General features: G+C 35.7%; 1 protein-coding gene and 1 long non-coding RNA gene across 7 annotated transcripts; one reads left to right on the forward strand and one right to left on the reverse strand.

Annotated features, from left to right (window-relative positions):
* The first annotated feature begins 1,365 nt into the window (after positions 1–1,365).
* LOC127853336 (glycoprotein endo-alpha-1,2-mannosidase-like) lies at positions 1,366–11,110 on the forward strand. 5 transcript variants are annotated; one of them, XM_052387776.1, is made up of 5 exons: positions 1,509–1,640; positions 5,762–5,965; positions 6,261–6,629; positions 7,630–7,739; positions 8,395–11,110. In XM_052387776.1, the coding sequence occupies exons 3-5, from the start codon at positions 6,299–6,301 to the stop codon at positions 9,091–9,093; spliced, it is 1,140 nt and encodes a 379-aa protein (XP_052243736.1). In that variant the 5' UTR covers positions 1,509–1,640; positions 5,762–5,965; positions 6,261–6,298; the 3' UTR covers positions 9,094–11,110. The 5 variants fall into 5 exon arrangements, with proteins under 5 accessions (XP_052243733.1, XP_052243734.1, XP_052243735.1 ...); XM_052387773.1 differs by lacking the exon at positions 1,509–1,640 and adding an exon at positions 1,366–1,468 and having other exon boundaries at positions 5,762–6,629; XM_052387774.1 differs by lacking the exon at positions 1,509–1,640 and adding an exon at positions 1,375–1,473 and having other exon boundaries at positions 5,762–6,629.
* Positions 10,982–11,727, reverse strand: LOC127853337 (uncharacterized). 2 transcript variants are annotated; one of them, XR_008036575.1, is made up of 4 exons: positions 11,581–11,727; positions 11,373–11,476; positions 11,165–11,268; positions 10,982–11,060 (listed from the first exon to the last, which is right to left on the reverse strand). It is a non-coding gene; the product is annotated as an uncharacterized LOC127853337 (long non-coding RNA). The 2 variants fall into 2 exon arrangements; XR_008036574.1 differs by having other exon boundaries at positions 11,165–11,320.
* Positions 11,728–18,456: the final 6,729 nt, after the last annotated feature.

Consider the following 18,456-nt stretch of genomic DNA (forward strand, 5'->3'; position numbering starts at 1 on the left):
AATACCGTACTAAGAATTGAAACTCTCGGTACACCATAAGATTTGAATGACACTTGATGGCAATTAGCAGTATCAATTACATGCTCACCATTTTATGCAGAGATAAATTAACTGTTAAATAATTGATTTTCGTTAGATCAATGATCAGCTAGTACATATACACTCAACTAGTTATTGGATCTCTTTTTGAAGTTGTGAATGATTTTTTTTTATCTCAATTTGCGGTCGAATAACATAATTCAAAACATCGAATGTAGGGTAAACACTATAATGAGTTCGAATCCAGTTTTTATTATATGCAGTTAAGTAGAATAAATAAGTTGATAGGTTAAAGTGAATTCGATTTCATAAAATTGTAATAATTTATTTTTTCACCTCAATAAAAATCTATGAGAATCTATGTTAAAGCGGATATGCACGATTTTTATATGTGTTAAATTATAATATATTGATAAAAATATGTTACAATAACACAAAATAGGCAAGAAAAATTATACATTAAAGACGAATTTCATATAATGCAGCAAAGACAATTATATAGCGCCCCGTGCCGATTGTGACGAAGATATTTCGTACATATTTTCCTACAATAACCGAAGCATTAGTCTTTTTTATTAGGATCGGAGTTAGTGTTCGTGTGTCGTATGAATAGATATCGTTGCAGGAAATTAAAATGATACGTACAACTTAATTTAGATTCACATCGTGCATGCATGATTATATACGTGCTTGCGAATTCGACTGTACCGACATGTTCGATTTCAGAATGAAATATCATGCTTATTTCGCATTTTCGACACATGTTCTTCATAACTTCTATTTTAATTTATATTGAAATATGTTTTTTACACATTTTATATTAATTCATAAATATTTGACAAAATCGTGCATACCCGCTTTAAAATTCGGTAAATTTTCCGTTAATTACACCAGTCTTTCAGTATCAGTAAGTTTTCTTGACAAATGTTTATGCATGAAGAATATCCATATCATAGACCTATAAAATACATTATACGTCTATGATCCAAATACATGCGACAGATTATGTCACTCTTTACCACCATACTCATGTCACACCGAAATCAACAAACACAATTTCGTATTTATTTCGTATATTACACAGATCATTACTGAGCTTATAATTATCTCACCGAAACTAATCGAATTAAACAATAATAATCAAGTCATAATAAATCAATATGAATTAAGATAATTGCGTAAAAAAGTTATCGTTATATATATGTAAAATTATAATTATATTGGGTCGAAATGCCTCGGAACAAAATATTATAAAAGTACGAAACATTATGGAGACGAACTAGTATTATATTGGTTTCCGACTTTGAATAAAAATTGGGAGCCATACAAGGAAGTTGCTGACAGATATTTCAACTTTCGTTTTGCCCGGCAGGTTGTAAACAAGCGTATTGTATCCTTCCGGGCCTAACATCGTCACGCTAAGAATTAGGTCAAGTAATATCTTGTATAAATAAAGACAATTTGATGCTATGATTATTTTATTTACATTTGCGTTGTTGTATAAGTTCATGAAGTTCGGCGTTTCGGATCATTTTTTCTTTTATACTTGTGAAGTTTAAAATCATTCCTAGAGCCAGTAGAGGCTAGACGTATTGGCTTAGGTTTTTAAACGGACCTTTTTACATTTTGTTTAATAAATTGTTTCAGATTCGCTCATTTTTGTTGTAGTTATGATATTTGCGAGAAATCAGTAATACTGAACATATACTATAGCATGATCTAAACACAGGGAAAAGTTTCGATTTTTTTTATATATACTATTTATATTTAGTATATATAGTATATAGAAAGAAATCGAAACTTTTCCCTGTGGCTCTAAAATATCCTTGATATGCATTTTTTAACGATTAAAAACCCTGGAAATTTTAAAGTCAGTTTACAATCGCAAAACTTTAATTTGAAGAGTTCTGTTGATATTTTTATATTTTGTGGCATTCAAGGATTGCTTGTCCTGTGATGTTTAAGTGGAAGGATTTTGTAATTTTTAATCATGTACTAAAGGCATTGAAATAACGTATTGCAGCATATTATTATTAGAGGAATTCCGACGATTTTTGCAATCTGTAAAGAAGCATAGGTCGTAAACGGTTTTGTGTAGTTTTATGACTTCGATATTTTCGAGTAGCCTAGCTAAATACTGTACCTCAGACTTAAACGTTACATTATGTGATAGTAACAGCGGAAAATAGACGAAGATCGCACAGACAATAACCTATATGCAATGGGGATATTACGGACATTAGCGGGAAAGAGAATGAAAAAAATACGGACATACATAATTTATAAAGGGAAAATACAGACAAATAAATCTTTTTAAAAAAGAACAAAAAAGTTCCATTATCCTCTTAACATCTTGGAATTCAACAGGTTTCATTTTTGTTCATGTCAAAAACAATAAAATACTATTCATAATTTCATGTTTGTTTCGTTAACTTGCTAATGAATTTAACAATACAAGGTGAAGTTAAGAAATTATGATACATTATGAAATCTGTTCTTTTACACTAAATGTTTCTAATGTTGACGCTATTCACTAAAACTAACAGAAATAGCTATTGTACTTCTATCATACGAAAAATGACGGGTGAGTTATAACATGTTTTTATAACATTGATGTCCTCTGTGTGTTCCTTTGCAGCGCTCAACATAAACGGTTGTCCTATTGCCCCTGGCAAGTAAAAGTTGGGTCCGGGCAAGTTATTTTATAATCTAGTTGTCTGCCCGGGCAAGTGCAAAAAATAACAAAGAGCATGTAATTTAGACTTTCATTAGACTTTAATTGCAGTAATCATTTTGTTAAATGTTCAAAAACAAAAAAGGTTTTTTGGTGTATTATTTTGATCTTTATTTAAAAATATGAGGTTTACAGTTAATGTGATATTTCATGTTTGGGCAAGCGGGATTACGTTCAGGGCAAGTAGATTTGATAAGTACTTGCCCGGCAGGGCAAGTTGGTTTTTCGGTTAATGTTGAGCCCTGCTTTGCAGATTTGATAGAGGCTTTTGGTGCTTGTATTTGTGCTTAGCAGCTGTCTTATTTTCTTTTGAAGCCTTTCTCATTTTGGCCTTTAACTCTTTCTCGGTCTTCTTAGCCAGCTGCTATTTATTTTCTTCTAATATTTGAAGACTTGTAAGCAGTTTATGACCGGTTGACTTCTTCCTAGTTGCAATAATTCAACTCTCAGCTTTATAACCCAATGGGTTGCCGCCATTGCAAAAATTATCAAAGGCTCTGGGAGTCCGTTTATTTGGACTAACTTCTTCCCTGATGTTGCTGGCCGACTTACTTCATGTTTCGGGGTGAATAACTGATCAACGACTTCCTCTTGATACGAAGTATCCACAGATGAGTTGCTCACCGATATCCACTCATTATCATGCTCGAGGTAGCCCAATTCTTGCACAAATGAATGACTTGATATCAGATCAAGCAGTTGATCAGGATCACTTATGTCAGGCTCAGAGCTCAATGGGGTTGCTATCAAAGTTTCTTCACTTTGAGCAATGGGCTGTGCCTGACTTCCAATCAATGAACTTTGAGATGTGGAAGACGTGGGCTCAGCATGAATTGAATGAGAAGCCGTCTGACTTGGAGTTTGGAGGTTTTGTTGGTCAATGCTGACATCAGTCGGCTTACTTGGGTCAAATGCTGTGATTGGTACAGCATCTCTGTTCAGGGGTATATCACATGCTCGAAACCCACCAAATGATGTTGGACACGGTGACACTTCCTTCCCATGCAGCTTTCAACAGCGCCGGAAAAGACCACTTGTTGACCTGGTGAAGGGCTTTTTCTTGCATGAAGAAAATATGATTCATTGCTTGAGAGGCCTGAAAACTGATCTGTCCAGAGGCTTGAGATAATGCTTGCAATGGGGAGGAAATGTGAGGTGCATGATTTTTCCGCAATGGCCCTTTCAATGATTGATAGTGACTCGTGGCTGGAATGCCAATCGATAATCAGAAATTGAGGACGTTCTGGTCCACATTTCCTAAGGAAAACGTTTTTGAACCAGGTTTCACCAAGGCTGTCTGTCATCCAACCATTCTTTTGATAGGTCCAAACAGTGTCACGGGGGCCAGCAGTTGTATAGTTCTGGCTACCATAACTTTAAATGTCGCTTTTTATGATTTTTGACTGGCGCGACTTTATGGGTACAGGTATGTCAATACTATATAAACTGTACGCTGAAGTTTCTTTAGCTAGCAGTTGTATTGAAAGAGTGCAGGCATCTCTGGGTTTTTCCTTTTGCTATAAGAAGGGGCAGCATGACTTGACCTGTACCATTAACGCAGGCCATAGCTGTAATGTTAGTACATTGTAGATAGATTGGAGGTCTTGCTGATCACTCTTTTCTGTCCTTTCTCCGCTACAATCCTCACTGGTGTATGCTGGAACTTGAACCCGGTTTCGTCGGCGTTCCATATTCTTTCTGGATGTTCAGATAAGTTTAGATCCAAAACAACCTTAATTTTCAAGATCATCGAAGTACTTTCAGATAACTTCATTATTCATCATTCTTGATCTTGTTGATGCTAACTTCTCAGGTGTCCTCACCTCTAGCTCTTTGTGCCGGTTACACACACCCTTCCACCAGTCCTTCCCTGCGTGGAATTTACTATAACTTGATTGGATCTTTGTCCGCTGACAGAGGACATTAGCCCTTAGTATGATCTGTTTTCGACTGAGACCAATGCCAAGCTGTGCCGATCTTTTCCCAGCATTTACAATTTTCATTTCTAGGGCTGGGTCTAATGCTGGTGGCCTCCCTTGAGTTACGGATACAGTTTCGCTATGGTCCGCTATGGTAGATTTGGGCACCGGAAACGTTTCACTGGCCTTCCTTATGCCATCAACAGCTTTCTGAAGATCGGAAACACTATACCTCATAGTGTTGCCTCTCTTTGTATGGACATACTTTTTAGGCATTTCTGAAATATCAATTGAAAGACCGGCCTTAAAAATAAAGTGACAACATCAAATACATTTTGATAGATTTAAAGCAATGTATACTAAATTTGCAGTTTCGATCAACTATAATGTGATATCAAGCAATTGCATGCCCATCATCAGTTGATTTGAAAAGACAAACAATGCTGTCCATATTATCCCTATCATGCAATAAAATTTTTCTGTGAATTACGGACACTTTATGTGTTCATTTTTTTCATATTAAATCGAATAAGAACATGGAAATGTAAGGTTCTGCATATAAACACATTTAACTGTAAACGTTTAAACTTTAAAAGATAAATAAAATATATTAAACGTGGAAATGTAAGAAAAATAGTTTTAAGTACCGGTGTTTGAATTCTCCCACTTTTAATCTTTTGTCTTCAAACAGAAAAGGAAGAACGCGCAGGTACTTCACACATGTGTATTTTTTACCTAGTAACAGTGACGTCATCAGGTTGCTACCGACGCTGGCGCATGGAACCCAAAGATTCATGAGCGAAAAGTTTAAACATTATACAATGGTTTATTTTTTACTTCAACGTCATTGTATTCGAAGTGTCCGTATTTATACGTTCGTCCGAATTTCCCCGGATTTCCCCTATTGTTATATTTTATAAATAACCACCATTAAGTCTAGAGTTTTGTGTTGGTGATTCTTGTCTTATCATTTCAGCTCAAGTTGCTTCTTTAACATTTCCATAGTGATATATATATTGTATAAAATAATATTTGCTTGTATATTTACAATTTCATTTGTTTGTTATAGCGTTCATGTCAATCACCCACGTTTGACGACACATTGCATTCTCAATCAGAAAATGTGTGAGGCCTGGAAGTTGCAGAAGATGTGAACACTTTATTTTTAAGGAAGAAAATATTGTTTGTGTAGACTGAATTCTATGAAACCACTAACAAATATGAGTCATAATTTATAATTAACATTGAACCACCTGCAAGGGAAACCTAACAGGTAAATTTTACAGAAAACAAAGAAGCACTTATTATAAGGACTATGGTACGTGTTAAGCGCTCAAGAATATTTATTTTAAAATATTCAGTTTTGATTTTTCTTAGTTTTTGTGCTGTTTTGGGAGTATATCGGTTAACAAAACATAATGACCATACAGAGGATATTGGGAGTCTTTCAAAAGTATTGGGTAATAGGGGTAATATAAAATACCTGAAAAATCCTAAAATTATATTTCCAAGTATTGTAAGTACAGAGAATGATACTGAAAAAGCAAATGATATGTTTAAAAAAACAGATACTGCAGCAACAACTATAAAAGCTCCAATTAATAAAATGAATGACCAGGAAGCACAGAAGAAAAAATCTATCGTTAATAGATTTGGATTTAATATTGACTTAAATACATCAGCGGAGCCAAATTACAATGTTCATGTCTTTTACTACCCATGGTATGGCAATCCTGAGCATGATGGGAAATTTCTGCACTGGAATCATGCCATTATCGAGCACTGGAACAAACAAGAAGCCCTCAAGTGGCCCAAAGGCATGCATAGTCCGCCAGATAATGTTGGAGCAAATTACTACCCCTTGCTTGGGGCTTACAGCTCTAAGGATCCAGAAGTTGTTGACATTCATATGCAGATGTTGAGATATGCAGGAATTGGTAAGTGTATCAATGTTGATTCATAGAAGCTGTAGCTCTTTTTAAGATTGAATACCCACACAAAAGCTTTGTCTGACACTTGTGAGCATAAAATCTGATTATACTCAGATTATTTCCTAGGTTTATATGACTGTAAATTTATACATTTACATCAATATATGTATAATTTTCACAACTTGAGTTGGATTAAAATATATTCACTCAGGAAGTTTTGTGCAAGTGCATTTAGAGGACAGGCACTATAGTTATTTTGTTCCATTGAGTTTGCTAGCTAAAATATAAATAAGCAGCTTCTGGACCAAAACGCAATTCATGTATTCAAGAACATAGTTCTGTCAATGTTGAAAGTCTGTGATTAGATAAAGCTTTAAATATTCCTGAATACTAAATGTAAGACCAGGATGTGACCCCGTTTTTCTTCAATATTGATATTGAATGGCATAAACTGCTTTAGACATTTTAATAGCAAATAAATGACTAAGGAAACACCTTGGTATTTGAGGTAAGGATACCTGACTAGTTTAGTACAACAGGACTGTTGCTTAGGTTGGTTTGATTTATAGCTGTTTTCGGAGAGGTATTGTCATAGCCAGCTCGTCGTGTCCTAAAACCTTAACATTTTGTTAACCTATTTTAACCCTTTTGAACATTGGTTCTAAAATGAAAGTGCTTCCACCTACAACATTGAAACTTCATATGTAGCTGCACCATGAAAAGTTCTGAATGCCACACCCATTTTGGGGTCTCTAGGTCAAAGGTCAAGGTCACTGTGACCTCTAAAAAAATCTAACAAAAATCTGACAAGCTTTCATTTATTCAAAACTGCACCCGCAGCCGAGCGTTGCGGTACTCTTGTTTAATAACTTCTGATACATATAGATTATAACAATACTGACATCAACGTAACACACACACTTGCAGGAATATCATTGATGCTATAGACATTTAACTATCTCAATATTGATTATTGAATGTTATGGGTTGCCATACTCCTGTTCAGGTGTTGTGGTGGTGTCCTGGTATCCATCTGGAGATGCTGACAATGAGGGCTTGGAACCAGACAGTCTCGTTCCCCTTCTCTTGGACGCCGCACAAAAATACAGTCTCAAGGTACACATTCTGTATTAAGTTTAACATTGTGATAGTCAAAACAAACACAACTTGCGTTAAAATTTCTGTATGATCTGTAGATTTCAGCAATTTAAGGAATGAAATCCTGAATGTATATTTTCTGAAAAAGATCATCAGATTAAATAATTATTGTCTTATTCCATGTATGGACTTTGTTTCTATGGACTGCAGTTTGAAAATAAAACCATCTTATTTCACACTCTTTTTGTTCAGTATATATTGCGGTTTCCTTGTACATATTATTGTAAGGCATTTCATACCGGTATACAGTTTTCCAAAGAAATTATTTATCAACATACTTTGATAATTTATTCCTGCTATTCCCCCAGTATTGCCACATGTAAAACTCAATTCCTTGGTGAAACTTGATAAAAAAGTCTGAATCTTTTAAGTAAAAAATATTAATGAAGAATTCATTTGAAAACAAAGTGTGAGATTTGCCTCCCTTACTATGTAATAGTGTTTATTAGCAAATGCTGTTTTTAAGCTTAAAAGTATGTTTTCAGTGTTGGCAAAAGTGCTAAAAAGAGTACACGTTTGCAATTGTCATTACTTTGGACATGTTTATGTTTCCTTTGAAAGTTTCAGAAAATATGTCATTGTATGAGTACACCAGTACATTCTATTATTCTAGGTTGCCCTGCATGTCGAGCCATTTAAAGAACGTGATGATATTACGATGCGAGAGCAGTTAAAATACATAATTAGCAAGTATGGCAGCCATCCAGCGTTTTACAGAACCAGTCACAAAAACAAAGTCAACCTTCCACTGATTTACATTTATGACTCGTATCTCATAGGTGCTGATAAATGGAAGAACATTTTTACTGAAGGTGGATCACTTAGTGTAAGGGGTACAGAATTTGATGCTATATTTATAGGATTGCTGGTTGAAAATAAGCACCTCAATCATGTCATTGCCTCAGGTTTTGACGGGGTTTATACATATTTTGCTACAAATGGTTTCACATATGGCAGCACGTGGACAAATTGGCTTCAAGTGAAAAAATGGGCAGAAAGCCACGGGTTACTCTTCATACCCAGTGTTGGACCTGGATATATTGATACGGAAATCCGACCATGGAATGCGATGAATACTAGGAAAAGACTAGGAGGAAAGTACTACAGCGAGTCAGTACAGAATGCTTTGGCCGTTCATCCAGATATAATTTCTATAACGTCTTTCAATGAATGGCACGAGGGCACTCAAATTGAGCCTGCAATAAGGAAATCCTTTCTGTCTCGATCTTATGAAGACTATGAGCCCCAGGGTCCGATGTTCTACCTCAACGCTACCCGGAATTGGGTTGACACATTCAGACGTGCTTCTTGAAATAACATTTGATTGTATAAACAATAAAATGATCCCTGTCATGTTAAAATGGGTCTAAAATGCCATATACTTTGCAAAGCCTGGTCAGGAGCTACAATGTCCGCTATGTAGTAAAGGTTTTGTGGTCTTACAAGCAGACAGGTTTGCTACACTGCATATTGCATACGACCCATCGTATGATGCAGGTCAAATGACTTTGGTGAAGGTGTGTTAAAATGAGTCGTGTTCTGAGAAAACTGGGCATAATGCATGTGCGTAAAGTGTCATCCCAGATTAGCCTGTGTAGTCTGCACAGGCTAATCAGGTACGACACTCCACTTTTATGGCATTTTTAGTTTCAAGGAAGTCCTTGCTTACCAAAAATCAAGTTTAGGCAAAAAGTGTCGTCCCTGATTAGCCTGTGCCTACTGCACAGGCTAATCTGGGACGACACTTTACGCACATGCATTAAGCCCAGTTTTCTCAGAACACGGCTCAAATATACTTTGTTATTAGCATGTTGGAGATATATTTGTTACATTTTATTATATTGTTGTATATTCTTTGTTTGTTGTGATATGATAACAGTTGACAATCAAGTAAGCAGTATTAATTAACATAATTGTTAGCATTCATTAATTGAGTCATTGTTGGTGCAATGCAACAATTATTAGATAAATAAATAGAGATATGATCAATAAATAGATAGAGAAATCATCAATTTTAAGCAATATTAAGCCTTCTTTAATGTTGTCATAAGATGTCATAAGCCTTGTTTAGTAATCCAGCTTGTTATTGCCACATTTACAAATGCTGGCCATTTTGAGTCACGACAATGTGAGTTTTCAATGGTTTAGTTGATACTGTTTTGTTTTGGCCAATGTGAATAATTTATTAATATGAATATTCAATGTCATGTCGTTTTTGTTTTATGTAATAATGCGCTTTAAAAAGTAAATGATTAGATTATGACTGTCTTTTCTTTTATTCTACATTTGTTATTTTAGGTGTTCTTTATAAAGAACAATATTTGTTATTAAAATATTTCTATACATTTGTTGTGTGAATGATAATTTATGTTTTATATTAGCAATACAGTTTATGTTGGATTTTTCATTTACATTCCAGTTAGGGAAAACATCGCATGTGAGTAAAGTGTCAGCACAAGCTAATCAGGGACGATGCTTTCTGTCTAGACTGAATTTTTGTTGACAAGAGACTTCCTTTCAATGAAAAATTCCATAAACGCAGAATGTGTCGTTCCTGATTAGTCTGCGCAGATGACACTTTACACACGTGCATGTAGCCCAGTTTTTCCAGTGTGCAGTTCTGTGATTGTTAAAGATTAGCTTGATTTGATTATGTTTTTTATGTAACTTGTTATTCTACATGTATTTGTTATTTTGGGTGTACTTTATAAAGAAAAATATTTGTTATTTAAATATTTCTAGAAATGTGATGTGTGAATGATAATATATGTTTTATATCAGCAATACATTTTATGTTGGATTGTTTATTTACATTCCTGGGAATGGGAATGCTAGGGAAAACATCACATGATTAAACTGTCGGTACAAGCTAATCAGGGACAATGCTTACTGTCTAGACTGGACTCTTGTTAACAAGAGACTTCCTTTCAATGAAAAATTCCATTAACGCAGAATGTGTCGTTCCTGATTAGCCTGTGAAAACGACACTTTACACACATGCATGTAGCCCAGTTTTTCCAGTGTGCAGTTCTGTGATTGTTAAATATAACCTGGCATTGTTTAAGACCTTATTTTCAAATGCAAGAAACCCATATGCATATCAATCTAAAATGTCAAATTCATTGAACTGTTTTCTGTACCTGTTGTGAAAAATGTAAAAAATATTCTGCAATTGAAAAAAATATGTTGTTACCATCTTGCCCACTTTTGTATGGGGAAAACCCCACCTTTAAACCAGTGTTACCCTCTTGCCCACTTTTGTATGGGATAAAATACCACCTTTAAACCAGTGTTACCCTCTTGCCCACTTTTCTATACAATAAAATACCACCTTGAAACCAGTGTTACCCTCTTGCCCACTTTTGAATAGAATAAAATACCACCTTTAAACCAGTGTTACCCTCTTGCCCACTTTTGTATGGGATAAAATACCACCTTTAAACCAATGTTACCCTCTTGCCCACTTTTGTATGGGATAAAATACCACCTTTAAACCAATGTTACCCTCTTGCCCACTTTTGTATGGGATAAAATACCACCTTTAAACCAGTGTTACCCTCTTGCCCACCTTTTTATGGGATAAAATACCACCTTTAAACCAGTGTTACCCTCTTGCCCACTTTTGTATGGGATAAAATACCACCTTTAAACCAGTGTTACCCTCTTGCCCACTTTTGTATGGGATAAAATACCACCTTTAAACCAATGTTACCCTCTTTCCCACTTTTGTATGGGATAAAATACCACCTTTAAACCAATGTTACCCTCTTGCACACTTTTATATGGGAAAAAATACCACCTTTAAACCAGGACAAAGCTGCATGTTTTGTTATAGGTTTTTTATGATCTCTAATTAGTCTTTCTGGTTTTCCAGTTGTTATCTGATAATAGGTTGTACCAAATATTTAATTGAAATGCATATTTTGTTGGCAAGACTTTACTATTTTTATTTAATACGCTTTACACTTTGGAAACAGTTTTCTTAAAACTGTTAAAGGATAACAAACTTTACTATTTTTACCCTTCAAATAAATATAGCATACACATGTATATGTCAATTTATATAAACATTCTTATAATTGGTCATATAATTATTATTAACTTTATATCGCCCAATTGGTGCATAAAGGTACCATGTGCCTTCTTTTTTCAATGTCACATGGTACCTTTTTGCACCAAGGGGATGATATAAAAGGTTTTACTATTTATTATTTAGTATTAAGTAGATTTATTTTGTCTGTCACAATCTTTCATATATTTGATTTTATCATGTTAGCTGGTCAGTCATGAGTATTGTATGGTCATTTTCCTGTGCCGACCCATTGCTGACTTCTTGCCTGTAAATTTTTTATTGTTGAACATTATGTCTCTAGTTTTACAGATTTGATAATTTAGTTTACATTAAAATTGTTCAATAAAGCTGTGATCCTGATTTTAGTTGGTTATTAAAATTTCACTGAAGCTTTTGTTATTAATGAAAACTATTTGTACAGCACACTGCTTTTAGTTATTTGTATGTTTATTGCACTAAGCTAAATATATAATATACTAAGTAAATACACTATGGTGTATCTTAAATTTACAGGATGTAAACATGTAAGCAACACATAATCATTTATTATTGAATTTATCGCCGTTTTTGTCTTAAGTTCGTTTTTGTATTTACTAACACAACTCTAAGATATTATAAATATCAGAGACGTAGATATCTACGTCTCTGTAAATATATCCTGTACTGCTCTGCCATTAGACATTGCTTGCGTACGTCTCAAAGGTACATTTATATGTTGATTTGCTGTGTGTATGTTTCATGATTTAAAAAAATCTTATCCCAGTTGCGCTAGAAAACTCACTTGTGTTCAAACAGACCAATTGAATGCATCAATGGTAGCGTCTTTTTCTTAAATAACAGTTGATATGGTATGTGATTTTGAACGGATTTAAAATGGGCCAGATTGGGTTGTTCCGTCACACTAGTGGGGTTTTCCCATCTCTAGCGCACTCACCGTCGTGTTATTCGCGTTCTGGGAAAACTGGCTTGAGTGCAAGTGCGTAGTGTCGTCCTAGATCTGCATGTGCAGGCTAATCAGAAATGACTCTTTCCACCAACACTGAATTTTCGATTATTAGAGATCCATTTTTAACAAAAAAATCTTGAAAATCGGAAGGTGTCGTCAATAATTAGCCTGTGTGAACTGCACAGGCTAATCTGGGACGGCCCTTTACGCACATGCATTAAGCCCAGTTTTCTCAGAGCGGGGCTCAGTTTTGTTTAGAGCTTTAGATACAAGGGAACCTACTGCCACATGTGTTAAAGTTTACTGATCTTCACAAGTACTTAGCGCCCTTTGAACAACCCATATGTCCTTGATAATAAGTACTAAATATTGGAGGCCGTCTTTTTTAGAATATTTGTAATGTCTTCAAATGCGACTGTCTCATTAAAGAATATTTAATGCTTCTTTTTTTATATGACCTTAACACTTCAATAATGTTAATTAAAAGATTGATTTTTAGCTGTACATGGTTATGTTGAAGCAAAATTCAGTTGAAAACCGCTAGTATTTTTCGAAATTTTGTTGCACTGATAAGTTATGAAAAATAACTGTACCAAATCAAATCCCATTATTTATGCAGCGTTTTGGTGGAATTCTAGTATGTGGTTGATCGTAGAAAAATAACGATCTCAACAGTTGTTTACAATTAAATGCTTGAAATGTATAAAACAAGTAATATTTCAACTGTAATCAAATTTCTCAGGTCCTCAATTCAAAATTGAACACGCATTGACGTATTGCCAATGTGCTTGACGTATTGCCTAGGTTTATATTGTTTGCGGAAATTGGCGTGCATTATATCCGGGTTGTCATTTACACATAATTCACGGTAAGAGGGGATACGAATTTATTCTTATACACATACATGATTTTTTATATATTATGTAGTTATCTTTTAAACTTTTAAACAAGAATTTCTTTAAAAATGCAAGCGGCATCGAAATTAATACTTGGATGGCATGCTTTAAATCAAATACAAGAGGACTAAGATGGTTGGTAACGTGATCCCATAATATACTGTATACAATACATATCATTAGTATTTCACAAATGTATCTGTGAAAAGTTTCCCTATAATGAATATTCGTAGAGATCGCATACTATTTTATGCTTTTCGGTGGCTTATCGAGATATATCAGTGAATTAAAACTGATTATTCACTGTTTCAAGCAATGAAAATTTACAGTGAACATTATCGATACTTTAAAATAAAAATAAAAATTGTTGGATTCGGTGGAATATTTATTTTATTTCACTAGTGTTCATATAAAAATATATATTAACGAGTGGCGCATATTATTTTCTATGATAATTCGTGAATTCATGTCGATATTCCACAAAATCAAATATCCTCTATTTACCCGATGTCAGACTGACCTTTTTAATGATACATGATTACAACACGCTACCCAGACAATCTTTAACACATATAGAAATGTTTAAACGAAGAGTTGTATTAACAATCGTCATTCAGTATAGAAGACTGTAAGATACACAAGAGTACTAGTATGGTATTTTTCAAACAATGTGACCATATTTATTTATTTGCACAGTTTGTCATTACAAGCAGACCGCGTACTCGACGTGATTAGTGGAAGTAGAAAACACTGCTATTTTGCAAGGCGTAAAATGTTTAAGCGCAACATGGCTGCTGCGACATTGGCTCTTATTATATATTTAATCAGTTCTAACAGTTGTACAATTATTAAAAGCCAGCTTTTAATCTTATTAAATAAATAATTATATTTTGAAGTTATATTTACATTTACTCCTCCACAAATTGTGTGGTTTCAATAACATAATGTAAAAGGTGCCCATTAATTAGATCACGATAAGATAACATTGGGCATGTCATGTTCTTTTAAGCGCATGAAGTGTGTGGTTGACATGTATTAGACTTCACATTGCAAAATGCAATTAGTTGTAAGGAATGCTGTGTTTAGTTAACCCTTCGAAAACGATGTATTTTCAAATTAGTACCCGACCACAAATTACGGCAAGATAAACAATTAGGTGTAATCTGATTTATATGCATTTCAAATGATATGCTATTTCAAAATTAACTAATGAGCTTTTAAACATGACGAACTACAGACGTAGTGGGCTAACTGTTTACGCGGTAAACAAACTTTGTTGACAAGAGGGCGTGGAAGTAACGTCGCTGATTAGATGTCTGCTAACGAGCACTGTTAACTGTTTAGGATTGGTGGACCTTAGTACTTTGTTTACTTATCTTTAAAATGGAATATACCAGGGACATAGCTTCATATAGACACTATAGACATGGGCATATTTCCAGAGATGAAAAATAATGCAATAACAAACTGGCGGTTTGGGAGTGTTATGGTGAAGGGATCTTTGTCTTTCTATATCGATTCTGAATTTTTGTTGGGTTTAATTTATTTCGATTAAAAATATTTGTCATTTAATGAAATGGATTCACACGTTAAGTATTGTAATATTCGTATGTTTTAATTTTGTAAAATTGAGGTGAAGCTATCGTAAGTTATATATAGTCACAGCGTAAACATTACTGCTATTGTTTTCAATTCATCCCCGACGCAACGGATGATTACCTACCTATTACAGTATTCCAACTCGGTCACTTGATAAAACGTTTTATGCCGAGTAGGGGCCGTTTCAATAAACATCGTAGTACACATTTACGATACGATACATTTTTTGAAGATACATAACTGCTTAAGTCTATATCATATGATTACAAATGTTCAGTACTTTAATTAATTACATTGGCATCTCAAGCGCCGTATATATTTGACAAGCATGGCGAGCTAGTTTATCTACTTATTAAGATTTCAAAATTCTCTCGTAAGTTAAAATTGTCGTACGATCGTATATGAAACGGCTCCTGGTGTCTATTTTCCGACGAGTTTGTGAATGTTTTATATAACAATTTAAATGACAAATTGTGTCTAAAATCGTGTTTTATAGATATTGCCTGCATTCTTTTTACCAATGTGAACCATGCTATCATCTTATCATTTATTACTACCAGTTACTTGTATTTTAAAGATAACATAATTTATTTTATTTTGAATATCTCATTATACTTTGTGAAGATATATATGGATCAAAGAACATTAATAATGATTGAAACATACACTTAACAGCCTATTTAATCGTTGTTCATGACAGACAATCGTTTAAAAACATGGAGCATTCATAATAATTCGGTCACTGTTTTTTGGATTTGAATGTCACTGTTTTAGACGAGAATGTCACAGTTTTTTCCCCCATAATTAATGATGTTTTGAATAAAGTAGATTAATCGTCTTTGACTGACACAGACATGTCATTATCTTTCGATATTGGTTATAACAACAGCGCAGCTTCACCTAAACACAACCACCGAGGAGTAGCAGCTATCCGTGAGAGAAATGTATTTCACTTACTGCTGGTAACCTATCAAGGCGCAAAAAGGCAGCTATCTATGTATTGAATGTGGTTAATATACCGCCTCTAGTTTGATGCAGAATAAAACCTTTTTTTCAAACATGGTGACAATTAACAAAATCATCTGCGAAAAGTTTTTTTCTGAAATTATCAAGATCTAGTTATAATTAATTATAGGAAGAATGAATTTAAATAGGCTGTTTACACACATAAAATGGAAGATAACAACCATAATAATATCACAATGAAAACATTAAAGTACTTTATAGGTAAAACCGTAAAACACGCAGTTACGTTACAGTACTTGATAAGATAAATCACCCAGAAGCTGGTATTCATAACATTAAGTCAATATCAGAACACACATATTTGTTTGGGTTTAGCCTTAAATTATGTACGTAATTAATTATGACATTCATTCATTCATTGAATCCTCTCTGCGCCGTCTGGTGCTTGAGGCGACGGCAAGGGAGCGCCACTTTGGTCGGTCAGCTGCTGTTGCGGGTGCTGTCTGTAGAGTGAGGCCTCTGTTCTTGAGCTCTCGCTCCACGGTTCGGCGCCACGTCTCTTTCGGTCGTCCACGATTTCTTTTCCCCCGTGGAGTCCATCTCAGTGCCACCCTGGGTAGCGAGTCAGATGCCATTCTGCAAACGTGGCCTAGCCATCTCCATCTTCTCAAAGCGATGGTCTCCGCAATGCTGTTTGCGCCAGCTCTTTTACGCAGTTCCATGTTCGTGATCATGTTTGGCCAGAAGACTTTCATGATCCGTCGTAGGCACTTGTTCTGGAAGACTTCCAGTTTTCGTTCGATGGAAGCAGTAGTCTTCCAGCACTCAGACCCATATAGAAGGACGCTGATCACGTTGCTCTTGAAGATGCGGAGCTTGGTGTGCATGCTAAGACTTGTGGTCCTCCAGATGGGCTTCAGCATTGCGAAGGCTTGGTTGGCTTTGCTGATTCTCGTGTTGATCTCCCTTGCACTGTCTCCATCTGTGGTGACCTTGCTGCCCAGGTAAATGAACTCGTCCACATCTTGCAGAGGCTGGTCATTGATGGTGATTGGGTCGCCCACTCTGGTGTTCTTCCTCATGAACTGAGTCTTCCCAATGTTGACCCTGAGACCTATGGTGCTTGCTGACAGTGCCAACTGTTGTGTCTTCTGCTGGATGTCCTGGTTCCTGCTAGTAAGTAGCCCGATATCGTCGGCGTAGTCCAGGTCATCTAGCAGCGAGGTCAGCGTCAAATGTATTCCTTGCCTCCTTCCGTCTGTGGTGCGTCGCATGATCCAGTCAATTGCCATTGAACAGGTGAGCGGCGAGAGGATACATCCTTGCTTCACCCCAGTTTCCGTTTTGAATGGTTCAGTGAGCTGGTTGTTGTGGACGACTCTGCACTCAAAGTTTTCGTACAGGGACCTGATGACGTTGACACGTTTCTGAGGGATGCCATAATGTCGCAGAATCTTCCAAAGGGAGTCTCTGTGTAGGCTGTCGAAGGCCTTCTCAAAGTCCACAAAAACCACGTAGAGGGATCCATTCCATTCATGGGACTGCTCAAGGATCTGCCTAAGGACGAAGATGTGATCGACGAAGGACTTGCCTTTCCTGAAGCCAGCCTGTTCCTGGCGAAGGATACCGTCCACTGCTGTTGTGATGCGTTGGAGGATGATGCGGCTGAAGATCTTACTGGTGAGAGATAGTAAAGTTATGCCTCGCCAGTTGTTGCAGTTCCCCAGGTCTCCTTTCTTGGGCAATTTGACGATGGTGCCGGTCTTCCATTCGCTTGGCGCTTCTTCACTGTCCCAAATCTTTTGAAGAATCTGGCAAAGAAGCTGCGGCGTCACTGTGTCTTCTGCTTTCAGCATCTCAGGGCACATTCCATCGTCGCCAGGCGCCTTCCCATTCTTCAGCTTACGAATGGCTTCATTGACTTCCGTTACAGTGATGTTGCCGAAGTTGATGTCAAGGTCCTTTTCAGCTTCAGGAATGTCGGCTAGGGTTGGTGGGTCTGGGCGGTTTAGGATGGACTCAAAGTGTTGCTTCCATCTCTTCAGCTTCTCCTCTTCCACAGGGACATGAGTTCCGTCTTCAACTCTCACAGTTATTTTGACAAGGTGATGTTTTATTTATTTCTAGTCATTTATTCCGTTCAAATACAGACCCGTTCTTACACATTTCATCAATATTTATTTTCAGTTTAAATAA

Source organism: Dreissena polymorpha, chromosome 12 (genome assembly GCF_020536995.1).
Source record: "Dreissena polymorpha isolate Duluth1 chromosome 12, UMN_Dpol_1.0, whole genome shotgun sequence".
In the NCBI taxonomy this organism is placed as follows: Eukaryota; Metazoa; Mollusca; class Bivalvia; order Myida; family Dreissenidae; genus Dreissena; species Dreissena polymorpha.

What these genes read in the sequence shown, in the direction of transcription:
- LOC127853336 (XM_052387773.1), top strand. Translation starts at nt 6,008, where the DNA reads ATGGTACGTGTTAAGCGCTCAAGAATATTTATTTTAAAATATTCAGTT. An exon ending in GTTGAGATATGCAGGAATTG is followed by an intron (nt 6,630 to 7,629) that starts GTAAGTGTATCA and finishes ACTCCTGTTCAG; the next exon opens with GTGTTGTGGTGGTGTCCTGG. An exon ending in CACAAAAATACAGTCTCAAG is followed by an intron (nt 7,740 to 8,394) that starts GTACACATTCTG and finishes CTATTATTCTAG; the next exon opens with GTTGCCCTGCATGTCGAGCC.